Source organism: Stegostoma tigrinum, chromosome 37, assembly GCF_030684315.1.
Source record: "Stegostoma tigrinum isolate sSteTig4 chromosome 37, sSteTig4.hap1, whole genome shotgun sequence".
NCBI classification, from domain to species: Eukaryota; Metazoa; Chordata; class Chondrichthyes; order Orectolobiformes; family Stegostomatidae; genus Stegostoma; species Stegostoma tigrinum.
Window position 1 is genome coordinate 25404188 of NC_081390.1, and position 14288 is coordinate 25418475.

A 14288-nucleotide genomic window follows, 5' to 3' on the forward strand; every position below is an offset into this window, starting at 1 on the left:
GGTTGAGGGATGACCTTGAAGACGTTTATGAAATCATGAGGGGCAGAGATATGATGAATAGCAAAGGTCTTTTCTTCAAAGATGGGAAAAATTAAAACTTGGGGCACATTTTTAAGGTGAGAGGAGAAGGATTGAAAATCGACATGGGGGCAAGCTTTTTTTGCACAGTGTGGTTAGTGTGTGTGGAATGAACTGTCAGAGGAAGTGGTGGGTATAGGTACATTCACAATGTTTAAAAGTCATTTGGATACGTATGTGGAAAGGAAAGGTTTGGAGCGATATGGGCCAAATGCAGGCAGGTGGGGCTAGTGTAGTTTGGGAACATAATCAATGTGGACTGGTTGGACCGAAGGGTCTGTTTGACTCCTACTCTATAAATGGGTTCAACCAAAACCAGCAATTATCTGGAACTGTGTTTCCAAGAAACGTTTGTTGTTTCAAAAAAAAAGTTGGAACGATGGCATCCACAATCCTTCAAGCTCAGATCAACAGAAGCTAGTAAGTATGAAGCCATTATAACACACCTTGCTCCATTAATATTACTTCCCCTCTGCTTCAAATTTGTGCTTCCACCTACATAAACATGAAGATAAACAGCTCAGTGACCTGGTTTGTTTAAATAGATGCTGCATTTACAAATCATAACACAACATACCAGGCCTCCAGCTCTACACTTTGTTCTCTCTGACTCCAGCATATGCAGTTCTTGCTATCTCGCATTTATAAATCATATTGTTTTTAGGCAAACATTGAAGTGCATCAGGCTCTGAATAATTATTTTTTATTGTAGTGTATTTGTTTTATTGTTAGCCAAGATTGTATTCTGCACTAGAAATGTCTTGTCTAGTGACTGAAGCAGGGCATCAAAGAGCTCCCTGCTTTTCAAACAGTTACACAAGTTTTTTTAAACTTTCTTCCTGTGTTTAATTTTCTGTCCAAAACCAGAATGCAGCATGTGATGTTGGAGAAAGAAATTGGTGACCCATCAAGTAGTCTGGTTAAGATTTATTGTTGATGTGAATTTTATTTCTATTGATTTCAGAATTTTCATCATCTTTTGATGATTTAGCTGCACCTAAACAGATGTTAGTTGTATTCTCATTCTTCTACGTTTATAATTGCCTTTTTCAGAGTAGGCAGTTCTCTTTTTTTTTTCTCTATTCATTTGTGGGATGTGGGCATTGCAGGCTGGCCAGCATTTCTTGCCCATCCCTAGTTGCCCTTGAGAAGGTGATGGTGAGCTGCCTTCTTGAACCGCTGCAGTCTACCTGCTGTAGGTTGACCCAGAATACCATGAGGGAGGGAATTCCATAATTTTGATCCAGCGACTGTGAAGCAATGGCAGTATATTTCCAAGTCAGGATGGTGAGTGGCTTGTAGGGGAACTTGAAGGTGATGGAGTTCCCATATGTCTGTTGCCCTTGTCCTTCTAGATGGAAGTGGTTATGGATTTGGAAGGTGCTCCCTGAGGATCTTTGGTGAATTTCTGCAGTGTGTCTTGTAGGTAGTACATATTGCTGCTGCTGAGCATTGGTTGTGGAGGGAATTCATGCTCGTCGATGTCCTACCAATCAAGTGGGCTGCTTTGTCTTTGATGGTGTCAAGCTTCTTGAGTGTTGTTGCGGCTACAGTCATCCGGGTAAGTGGGGAGTATTCCATCAGACTCCTAACTTGTGCCTTGTAAATGGTGGACAGGGCTTTGAGGAGTCAGGAGGTGAGTTACTCATTGCAGTATTCTTAGCTTCTGGCCTGTCTTGTAGCCACTGTTTATCTCGTGAGTCCAGATGAGTTTCTGGTCAATGATGTCGATAGTGGGATAGTCAGTGATGGTAACACTTTTGAATGTCGAGGGATGGTGGTTAGATTGGTGATGGCCATGGCCTGTGATTTTGTGTGGTGCAAATATCACTTACCACTTGTCTACCCACGGTCTGGATATTGTCCAGATCTTGTTGCATGTGAATATGGACTGCTTCAGTATCAGAGGAATCACAAATGGTGCTGAACGTTGTGCAATCATTGGCGAACATCAGCTTGTGGTGGAGGGCAGGTCATTGAAGCAGCTGAAGATGGTTGGGCTGAGGACATTACCCTGAGGAACTCCTGCAGAGATGTCCTGGAGTTGAGATGATTGACCTACAACAACCATGACCATCTTCCTCTCTGTCAGGTATGACTCTAACCACCAGAGAGTTTACCTGATACTCATTGAGTTTAGTTTTGCTCGGGCTCCTTGATGCCACCCTTGATTAAATGCAGCCTTTATATCAAGGCTGTCACCCTCACCTCACCCCTGGAATTCAGCTCTCTTGGCTATATTTGAACCAAGGCTGTAATGAGGTCAGGAGTTGAATGGCCCTGGCAGAGCCCAAACTGGGTGTTGCTGAGCAGCTGCTGTTTAATTGCACTATTGATGACACCTGCCATCACTTTACTGATGATTGAGAGTAGACTGATGGGCCGGTAATTGGCCGGGTTGGATTTTGTCCTGCTTTTTGTGTACAGGATATACTTGTCCAATTTTCCACATTGTCACATAGATACCAGTGTTGTAACTGTACTGGAACAGCTCAGCTAGGGGAGCGGCAAGTTCTGGAGCACAAGTCTTCAGTACTGTTGCCTGAATGTTGTCAGGGCCCATAGCCTTTGAAGTATCAAGCATTTTCAACCTTTCCTCAATGTCATGTGGAGTGAATCAAATTGGCTAAAAACTGGTATCTGTAATGCTGTGGACCTCGAGGAAGCTGAAATGGATCATCCACTCGGCAATTCTGACTGAAGATTGCTGTGAATGCTTCAGCGTTGTCTTTTGCACTGATGTACTGGGCTCTTCCATTATTGAGGAAGGTGATATTTGTGGACCCTTCTCCTCCAGTGAGTTGTTTAATTGACCATGACTGGATGTGGCAGGACTGCAGAGCTTAGATCTGATCTGGTTGTGGGTTTGCTTAGCTCTGTCTATCACTTGCTGCTTTTGCTGTTTGGCATGCAAGTAGTCCTGTTTTGTGGCTTCACCAGGTTGATGCATCATCTTCAGATATGCCTGGTGCTGCTCCTGGCATGCCCTTCTGCGCTCTTCATTGAACCAGGGTTGATCCCCTGGCTTGATGGAGATAGTTGAGTGGGGGATATGCCAGGCTTGTGGGATTACAGATTGTGCTGGAGTACAGTTCTTCGGCTGTTGATGGCCCCTCGTGGATGCCCAGTCTTGAGTTGCTAGAGCTGTGTGAAGTCTGTGCCATTTAGCAAGGTGATAGTGCCACACAACACGATAGAAGTTATTTTCAATGTGAAAGCTGAACTTCGTCTCCACCAGGACAGTACAATGTCACTCTTACTGATACTGTCATGGATGGATTGCAACTGCAACTGGCAGATTGGTTGGGATGAGGTCAAGTATGTTTTTCCCTCTTGATTCTCTCACCACCTACCATAGACCCAGTCTGGCAGCTGTGTTCTTTAGGACTCGACCAGCTCGAACAGTAGTACTGCTGCTGAGCTAGTCTTGCTGTTGTACATTGAAATCCAGTATCTAGAGTACGGGCAGCACGGTGGCTGAGTGGTTAGCACTGCTGCCTCACAGTACCAGGGGCCCAGGTTTGATTCTAGCCTCGGGCGATTGTTTGTGTGGAGTTTGCACATTCTCTTCGTGTCTGTGTGGGTTTCCTCCCACAGTCCAAACATGTGCAGGCTGGGTGGATTGTCCATGCTAAATTGCCTGTAGTGTTCAGGGATGTGTAGATTAGGTGGGTTACAGGAGTATGGGTCTGGGTGGACTGTTCCAAGAGTCAGTGTGGACTTGTTGGGCCATCGGGCCAGTTTCCACACTGTAGGGACTCTGAGAGTATATTTTGTGCCCTTGCCGTCCTCGGTGTTGCTCAACATGCAGGAGTATTGATTCATCAGCTGAGGGAGATGGTGTGGTCATCAGCTGGATGTCATATTTAACCTGAAGCCATGAGACTTCATGGGGACTGGAGTCAATGTTCAGGACATGTAGAGCAACACCCTCCCAACTGTATACCACTGTGCTGCCACCTCTGCTAGGTCTGTCCTGCCGGTGGGACATGACACACCGAGGGATGGTGATGGTGGTGTCTGGGGCATGGTCATACTCTCAGAATCATACCTTTCAGACACTGTCAGGCTGTTGCTTAACTAGTCTGAGACAGCTCTCCCAATTTTGGCACTAACCCCCCGGATGTTAATGAGGAGGACTTTGCAGGGTCAGCAGGGCTGTTTCTGCTGTCTCTTCTGGTTCCTTGGTTGATGTCAGGTGATCCATCTGATTCCATTTCTTTTAGACTTTGTAGCGATTAGTATAACTGAGTGGCTTGCAAGGTCATTTCAAAGGGCAGTTGAGAGTCAAGCACATTGCTGTGCATCTGGAGTCACATATAGGCCAGACCAGGTGAGGGTGGCAGATTTCCTTCCCTGAAGGACATTCATGAACTAGATGGGTTTTTCCGAGAATCGATAATGATTTCATGGTGATCAGTAGATTCTTAGTTCTAGACTTTTATTTTAATTATTGAATTCAAACTCCATCTGCTGTGGTGGGATTTGAGCCCAGGTCCCCAGAACCTGGGTTTTTGGATTAATTGGCAATCGCCTACCCTACTCCAACTTGCTGCTAACAAACTCAGCACACATGTTTTTGACAAATGGTTCAATCCAACATAGGAAGAAAATAGTTGGAAGCTGACTGCCTTGGATTATTATAATAACCAGAGGAGAATAAACAATGTCTGTGATAAGTATGAGATTAAATTTGTAACTTTAGCAACATTTATTTAGGTCAAAATGAAAATACAGTTTGTTTAACCTTGCATGAGTCACTAAGTTTCTTCCACCCCCCCCCACCCCATCAGTGCAATGCCCATCTCTAAAAGATTGCATTTTTGCACAATAAGTAATTTTCAGGAGATGAGCATTATTACTGATTTATGGGCTAGCGGTGGAATACTGTGCTGACTGCTGAGAACATACGATGCAAATTAAATAACCATTCAAATTATTCCATCAAAAGATGGCTTCGATAATGTGGATAAAAACTAAAAGAACTGCGAATGCTGTAAATCAGGAACAAAAACAAAGTTGCTGGAAAAGCTCAGCAGATCTGGCAACATCTGTGGAGGAGAAAACATGGTTAACGTTTTGGGTCTACAGATGCTGCCAGACCCACTGAGCTTTTCCAGAAACTTTGTTTTCAATAATGTAGATGTTTGGTGATGTTAGACACAACTTTATAAATGTTGACACATTCATTAGTATGTCAGTCCACACCAAGTAACTATCATTTTACTCTCATGGAAGTGATCTTTGAACTGAAAACTGCAAACGTTTTTAAAACGTTTAGTTTGTCAAGATTTATATTTGGTTTGGACTCAATCGTTTTTTGTTTTGTTAGAAAAAGTATTTCAAGCAATAACTAAGATTACTGGATCTTTTAATTGGTGATCAGTGCTGATTTTTTTTCTCTGAACAATACAGTCAGGTGCGCTAAAAGAAGTCACTAATAGCATCCTCTAGAAATGGGTAAATGTTAGCTTGTTTGGTACTGCTTTGAACCAAGTTTCCTCCACCAGCTGTATTCTGAGTGTCCGATTTATAAGCAACTCTTTGGTGTCTTGATTCATTTTTTTTTCTGTTAGGATATTGTCATTACGAAGAAATCCAGAGTCAAAAAGATTAATAAGGTGTAGAGCTGGATGAACACAACAGGCCAGTCAGCATCAGAGGAGCAGGAAAGCAGATGTTTTGGGTCTGGACCCTTCTTCAAAAATGTCTCAACCTGAAACGCCAGCTTTCCTGCTCCTCTGATGCTACCTGGCCTGTTATGCTCATCCAGCTCTATACCTTGAAATCTCAGAAGACTCCAGCATCGGCAGTTTCTACTCTCTCTCAAAAAGATTAAAGTTTTGCTTGTAATGGAGTTCCATGTTAAGAGTTATCTGAATGTATAATGTAATAACAAATAAAATTACTGTCCTAAACCTTATTACCAGCCTGAAAAGAACAGGACCCCTAGATTGAATTACTGCCTAAGGATCTCTCAGCTACTTGATTCATTAATGTTATTGCCATTAATGAGGATGAAGTTACTGTCAGTTATTTTCAGGTTGACTGGAAGTAAAACTGGAAGATTTTATTATAAACATCCTCTATTAGCAGAATATTGCCTTTCTGCTTGAGTAGGCATTGCTACAGTTTCAAACTAGGCTAACTGAGAATGCTCATAATAAAGTATTCTAGATCTCTTCTAGTTAACCTGAATCTAGCTGGTAGCTAACTCTGTCATTCCTTTCCCCCAATCAGAAAACTCCATCTTCATTGATGGCAGCATTGTTAAAAATTATACTGATTATAAATAGAGGGGATGTATAAGTCAGAATGGTCGCAATTTGTAGCCTCTTGTAAATTTCTGAATTTTGAAGTTGCAACCTTTTACTGCAGTGTTTCTGCATTTTTCAGTAAATGGTCTTGCATTTCAGAATGCTAATAGTACATGCTTTAGAAGTAGCACTGATTTATGTGGTTGCCTATTCCTGTATAATTCAAAAGCATCATCTCTTTCCCACCTCTCAACTGTCAATGTTGCCTATTGTGTCTCTTACCTCTATATCTGAAGAATCTACAGCCGTTTATTGCTGCTGCCATGATTGCTGGAGACGCAAGGCAGCAGCTTGGGTTAGCCTTATCCTTCTTACACACAACAAATGAGGTTTGTCAAAAGATTCTTGAGAAACCATGTACTGAGTGGACAGGTGAGCATATAATTATGATGCCTTAGAAAGGGCAGTACTGTGCAAAGCTGCCCCGCTTATGTCAGACCCAAGGATCTGCATTAGTTTGTTTTACCACAGTTGAAGGTTTCTGTTTCTTACAGAGGCTAAAGTTTAATTGATAAAGTCAATGATCCAGTCAGTGACATGGCCACACACTAGGTTCAGTTTTCATTTGAAATAAGACCATTAAGACCATAAGACATAGGAGTGGAAGTAAGGCCATTTGGCCCTTCAAGTCCACTCCACCATTTAATCATGGCTGATGGGCATTTCAACTCCACTTCCCCGCACTCTCCCCATAGCCCTTGATTCCTTGTGAGATCAAGAATTTATCAATCTCTGCCTTGAAGACATTTAACGTCCCGGCCTCCACTGCGCTCCATGGCAATGAATTCCACAGGCCCACCACTCTCTGGTTGAAGAAATGTCATCTCATTTCCATTTTAAATTTACCCCCTCTAATTCTTAGGCTGTGCCCACTGGTCCTAGTCTCCCCGCCTAATGGAAACAACTTCCCAGTGTCCACCCTTTCTAAGCCATACGTTATCTTGTCAGTTTCTATTAGATCTCCCCTCAACCTTCTAAACTCCTAATTAATGCAATCCCAGGTTCCTTAGCCGTTCATTGTACGTTAACCTACCATACCAGGGATCATCCGTGCGAATCTCTGCTGGACACGCTCCAGCTGAGATATGTCCTTCCTGAGGTGTGGGACCCAAAATTGGACACACTATTCTAAATGGGGCCTAACTAGACCTTAAAAAATCTCAGAAGCACATCACTGCTTTTATATTCCAACCCTCTTGAAATAAACGACAACATTACATTTGCTTTCTTAATCACGGACTCTACCTGCAAGTTAACCTTTAGAGAATCCTGGACCAACGCTCCCAGATCCTTTGTACTTCAGAAAGTGGTGGAGAAACTTCGCAGGTCTGGCAGTATCTATGGAGCGAGTCCAAATAGGACTACTCTTCTGAACTATTCTTCGGAACATTACCAGATTAGAGTCATTGAACTCAAAATGTTAGCTTTGTATCTTTCCCTACCAATGTTGCCAGACCTGCAGAGTTTCTCCAGCATCAACAGTACTTTGCTTTCAATTTTAGTTATGTTGTTTGAGTTAATTCAATATTTAATTAATATGCTGAAGCTTTATTGATTATTAGAAAAAAGTCTCTTGCTCTTTCATAGCCAAGCATGTTTTAGGTTCCATTAATAAGTTTAGTCAGAGAAGCAGCTTATTTTTGTCAAGGATTTTGGGCTGACTAATAGATCATTGTATTCATTTACTACCGCAAAGGATTTTTATGATTTTTTTTTGCAGATGCCAGTCATGAAGGTGCAGCAGAGGGAATTGAAAACATGGCTGATGCTGTCACGCATGCACGTTTTGTTGGCACGGACCCAGCAAGTGATGAAGTTGTTCTGATGAAAATTTTGCAGGTAATGCAATCTGCTGGTAAATACTAACGAAAACAGCTGAGCCAATTAGCCATTGGTATTAAAAGGAAATCTGGTTACTTGACTATTAATTAGAGTAATGATGTATTCAGTTTCATTGAAATCCATTTGGGAATACAATGTTTTGGCTTTAGGATTTCTCCTTTTGTCTCTGTTGTGAACAAACGGATTAAATAGTACTCTGCATTGTTCTAATTAATTGTTTTTCTTGTTCTTAGTTGATTCTGCAATTGCCTTTTTTTGGGCACTATTTGTTCCTGCTTGACTGATTGTGGTGGCTTATGCTGTAGTTTACTTACATGGGTATACTCAAAACCAAGCCTCCATAGACACTTTGTTTGTCATCCTTCCTCTGAAATGAGCACTGGCAGGCAGTTTGATCTCGTAACAAAGACTCAGCTTATCCTCAACTGAAGCTAACGCATTCTTTCAGGTAGCGGTTACTCAAGACTCAAACTGGGGAAATCCCATCTGATTTTGCTATCTCCCTCTGCTCCTAGCTTAATGACAACAGGTTCTTTCTAGTGAGATAACAGGGTGTGGAGCTGGCTGAATACAGCAGGCTGAGCAGGAATGCTGATGTTTTGGGCCTCGACCCTTCTTTCTAGCGCCTGGGTAAATTGCCCTGGTTGAGGCTTGCAAACTCATAATTAAGTTCTCACTCTGATGTATACTGTAGTGTTAAACACCATTGCAAAAATGTAGCCACTCATTGAGCCAGGTATTAAGGTGTGGTGGTACCCTTTAAATTTTCCTTAAAAGCTCAAGTAATATGTTTGTTGAAGGGTGAAAGTGACTCTCTTTGCCAGTAGTGAAAAGCAAGTCAAAATCTTTACTGTTAAAGGAGAGAAGATGTAGTACATGAAATATTTTTACAGTGTCTTTCATTTTCTTCACTCCATACCTGAAAAGTAAGCAAGCTCTGTTGAAATATTTGAAATTTATAGTTACTATTGCAAGGAAATGTGGAGCTACTCTGCCTGTTTCTATCAAGAAGGGGTATTAGCTTGGATTCCTCTTGATTAACATAAGAACAGAATTAGGCCATTTGATCATAGCTGATATATTTCTTAACTCCATTCTTCTGCCTTCTCCCTGTAACCCTTATCAATCATGAACCTATCTATAAAAACTGAAAGAATTATGGATGCTGTAAATCAGAAAAGAAAAAAAACAAATTACTTGAACAGCTGAGAAGATCTGGCAGCAGAATTCAAAATTGACATTTCGGGTCAAATGACTCTTCCTCAGTTGAGTGGGTCACTCAACCTGAAATGTTAACTTTGATTTTTCTTTACAGATGCTGCCAGACATGTTGAGCTTTTTCAACAATTTGTTTTCATTACAAACTTTAGTCGTTACAATCTTAAGTATCTCTATCCAAATGCACTCAATGATTTGGCTTCCATAGCCCAGTGCAGCACCTGGAACTATATCAGGCCTTGTGAAGCTGTTGTGTAATGTGTTATGGCTGATTTTTAGAAGGCAAAAAGGAGAACGGCCCTAAAAAGTTGAATAATTGTGCAAGTGTAAGTTTTTGAAAACATCTTTTGAATTTACCACCAGAAGAAAATGCTTAATATAAAATATTTGCAGCACTTACAACTGTGTGCATTTGGCAGCATGGTGGCCCAGTGGTTAGCACTGCTGCCTCACAGCACCAGGAACCCAGGTTTGATTCCACCCTCGGGCAACTGTCTGTGCGGAGTTGGCACGTTCTCTTCAAGTATGTGAGGGTTTCCTCTGGGTGCTCTGGTTTCCTCTCTCAGCCCAAAGATGTGCAGGCCAGGCTGTGCTAAACTGCCCATAGGGATCAGGGATGCGTAGATTAGGTGGGTTATAGGGGGATGGGTCAGGGTGGGATGCTCCGAGGGTTGGTGTGGACTTGTTAGGCTGAAGGAACAATTTCCACACTGTAGGGATTCTATTGTAGAATATCGATAGATTATTGAAATTCCATATTCTATTAATACAGCTTATATGTCATGTTGTTAGATTCAGCTTTACAGATGAATGGCACTGTAGTTGTCTGGATGTGAGTTTGCTCGCTGAGCTGGAAGGTTAGTTTTCAGACGTTTCATCACCATTCTAGGTAACATCATCAGTGAGCCTCCGATGAAGCGCTGGTGTTATGTTCCACTTTCTATTTATCTGTTTAGGTTTTCTTGGGTTGGTGATGTCATTTCCTGCATTGGTGATGTCATTTCCTGTTCTTTTTCTCAGAGGATGGTAGATTGATTTGGAGCCAATGTGTTTGTTGATGGAGTTCCGGTTGGAATGCCATGCTTCCAGGAATTCTCGTGCGTGTCTTTGTTTGGCTTGTCCTAGGATGGATGTGTTGTCCCAATCAAAGTGGTGTCCTTCCTCATCTGTATGTAAGGATACTAGTGATAGTGGGTCATGTCGTTTTGTGGCTAGTTGATGTTCATGTATCCTGGTGGCTAGCTTTCTGTCTGTTTGTCCAACGTAGTGTTTGTCACAGTTCTTGCAAGGTATTTTGTAGATGACGTTCGTTTTGCTTGTCTGTATAAGATATATATACAAGCAAAACGAATGTCATCTACAAAATACCTTGCAAGAACTGTGACAAACGCTACATTGGACAAACAGGCAGAAAGCTAGCCACCAGGATACATGAACATCAACTAGCCACAAAACGACATGACCCACTATCACTAGTGTCCTTACATACAGATGAGGAAGGACACCACTTTGATTGGGACAACACATCCATCCTAGGACAAGCCAAACAGAGACACGCACGAGAATTCCTGGAAGCATGGCATTCCAACCGGAACTCCATCAACAAACACATTGGCTCCAAATCAATCTACCATCCTCTGAGAAAAAGAACAGGAAATGACATCACCAACCCAAGGAAACCTAAACAGATAAATAGAAAGTGGGACATAACACCAGCGCTTCATCGGAGGCTCACTGATGATGTTACCTAGAATGGTGATGAAACGTCTGAAAACTAACCTTCCAGCTCAGCAAGCAAACTCACATCCAGAACCTCAACCTGAGCTACAAATCTTCTCAAAACTCACTATAGTCGTCTTTTCGAAAAATCTAAATCACCTTTAGTGTGAGGTCGTACTGTGTGCTTAGTGGTTTGTTTTTTAGGTCATTTAGGATTTCATAGCTCTTGTTTTAAATTTTGAAAATCTATTGAATTAATTTTGAGTTTGATTTGATGGGTTTGCAACGAGATCACCTATTGATAAACACTGACACCATGCCTGGACTGTCAATATTTGAGATGGGATAGTAATTTAATTAAGTTTATATGTTGCATGGTAAGTTTATTTATGAAGAAAAGAAATTTTTCCACCTTTGATGAAATTTTGAATATATACTCTTGCACTTGGCTTGTTTATGCTTTAAATTGTTGAATCTTTTACTGTTCTACTCAAAATGGAGAAAAGGGGAACAATTTTTCTTTTGCATTTTGACTTACCTTTCAGCCCATATAAGATATCACTGCATCAAAAATTCCTCAAGCTGTAGCCCACCTTAACCACCTGTATACAATGAAGGCTTTGACTCTACTTCTAAATAGGTGGACAGGGAATGAATTGCATGTTGTCCTTACTTACATTATCAAAGTGGACAACATATTTCACTTGGAATTTCATGAGGTTTGAGTTCAGGGCACAGCATAGGAAATAAGTGCTTTTCTGTATGCCAGTTGCCATTTACAATTTCCATTCACCCAACCTAAGAAAACCTGTCAAACATGATAACCATCAGACTTGATTGTGGTTCCAATTAGTGCGGAATTAAGGGATGTTTTGTAATGCCGCCTTATGTCTGCTGGTAATTGGTTTACACTGTCAGACAAGTTATTTAATTTTAGCGCTTAACAGCCGAGAGAGAGAGAGAACTTTGATCCTTTTTGGTTAGTGTTGAAATGTACAGTTGTGGTCCCTTAAAAAGCTGACTGTTCAGGGAAAAGAACAAGTTTGATTATTCTTGTATGTTGTTTGTGACTTGTTGAAGGCTCGTTGAGATTGGGAACATTTGCCTGTGCATTGTCCAAGTGAGAGAATAATATGTGGCGACCTAAAAAGGCAACAGAAACTAACTTGTTAATTGCCCTACTGCATTTTCTGCCATTCCGAATTTTTTTAAAAGTCTTGCATACTTTTCTGCTTGACAGTGGTTCTGCATCTCAACTTCAAAACCTATCACAGGAATCTGTTTCAACTTCTAATTAGGGGCAAGATTTTATTTGAATTATACAAATAGTTGAAATATTGGTGTATTCAGTTGCTTTTTGGAACATATTTGCGCTTGTGCTTTATCTTTGAGCAAGGGATTTATTGAAATACTGTCTTGCATTCATTCATAAATGTCTTCAAACCTTGATGCCGTTGGCTCACTAGACCAGATACAATCTAGATGTCATGGTTCAAATTGTACGTGGACAGGAAATGCAGAGGTGATCCTGAAAATATATAATATACTGAGTGCATTATACGTAAGTTTTTCGGTGACCATTTGAAGATCATTAGCTCTGCAAAGTTAGCAAATCAGACTATTCCAAGAATTTGAAATGCCTTACCTGAAGTTAAATAGTGCAATACTTTTAATTAAGTTAACTTTGTTTTTGGGTTTTTCAAAATGAATTTAGAAGAATAGTTCTGTAGACAAAAGTATAAAGATTTTGTAATAATTGTGTTTTTTAGGTCTTAAGAACGTTACTACTCACTCCCGTTGGTGCTCATCTAACAAATGAGTCAGTCTGTGAAATAATGCAGTCATGTTTTCGAATATGCTTTGAAATGAGACTTAGTGGTAAGTTTCTCTTACTGGTTCCACCATGGTCTGTCCATGCCACTTTGATTTGAATTTTTTTTTATTTGTTGTCTTGTACTGAGATATAGTGCAAAGTATTATTTTGCGTGCTATTCAGACAAATCATACCTTACATAAATACATCAGGGTAACAAAGTAATGCAATGGTGTTACAGCTACAGAGAAGGTGCAGAGAACGATCAACTCCAATACAGGAGCGGTCTGCTCCATGTTCTGATAACAGCAGGGAAGAAGCTATTCTTTAATCTGTTGGTGTTTTCAAACTTCTGCATCTTCTGCCCAATGGAAGAGGATGGAGGGATCTTTGATTATGTTTTTTTGCTTGCAGCCTTATTTATGACACAGGCAGATGATTAAGAATGATAACGACATAGAAGCATTGGAAATAGGTGCCGGAGTAGGCCATGCAGACCTTCAAGCCGGCACCACTATTCAATATGATCATGGCTGACCATGCAATCTCAGTATTCCATTTCCGCATTCTCTCCATACCCCCTGATCCCTTTAGCTGCAAGGGCACTTCCAGCTCCCTGTTGAATATTCTAATTGAATTGGCCTCAACAGCTTCCTGTGGGGAAAGAATTCTCCAAGTTCACAACTTTGAGTGAAGAAATTCTTCCTCATCTCAGTCCTCAACGGCTTACCCCCTATATGTTAGCATTTAGTAACAGTTGATTTGGGTTATGCTTTTCACTTAAGCATGTTAAGTTCAAGGTATTCAACAATTGCTGAATGTGAAAGGTTTACAACTTGATGTCTGTACATAAATCATGATTGTCTTTAGATGAGTGAAATTCATACCCCCAATGGTAACTTTTTGTTTTAACTTTGGCCTTGCAGCTTAGATTTTGTATGTTAATACATATCGTGTTGTTTGTCATGATTTGAACCCCCATTGCAGTGGTGGGTAAATTTAAGGAGAAAGCATGATTTAAAGGTATTCCCCATTTCTTTAAAACACTGAAAGGGACATGAAATATCCTCTGCAGCCTTTACAACAAAATTGGAGAAGTTTGATTGAAGTGCTACAATTGGTTCCATTTATTCTAGGTCTAACTGAGTGTTTTCAACATGTTTTGTATGATGCATTTCTGTATTAACTCAGTAAAACAAAGTGATACCTAAAATTACATGCAAATTTTGAATAGCTAGTGTTTCATAGCCATAACCTTGGGTTCACACAATTATTATGATGTCTTTCAGACACTTAATTAA

The 14288-nt window shown here is 40.8% G+C and overlaps 1 protein-coding gene across 9 annotated transcripts in view; it reads left to right on the plus strand.

Moving 5' to 3' along the window:
* The window catches only part of gbf1 (golgi brefeldin A resistant guanine nucleotide exchange factor 1), a 267167-nt gene that overhangs the window by 161333 nt on the left and 91546 nt on the right, over positions 1-14288 (plus strand). For all 9 annotated transcript variants that reach the window (XM_048563288.2, XM_048563291.2, XM_048563287.2 and 6 more), the window contains exons 5-6: positions 8116-8234; positions 12944-13052. In XM_048563288.2, the coding sequence (XP_048419245.1) occupies positions 8116-8234; positions 12944-13052 (228 nt within the window). The remainder of the gene's footprint in view (positions 1-8115; positions 8235-12943; positions 13053-14288) is intronic.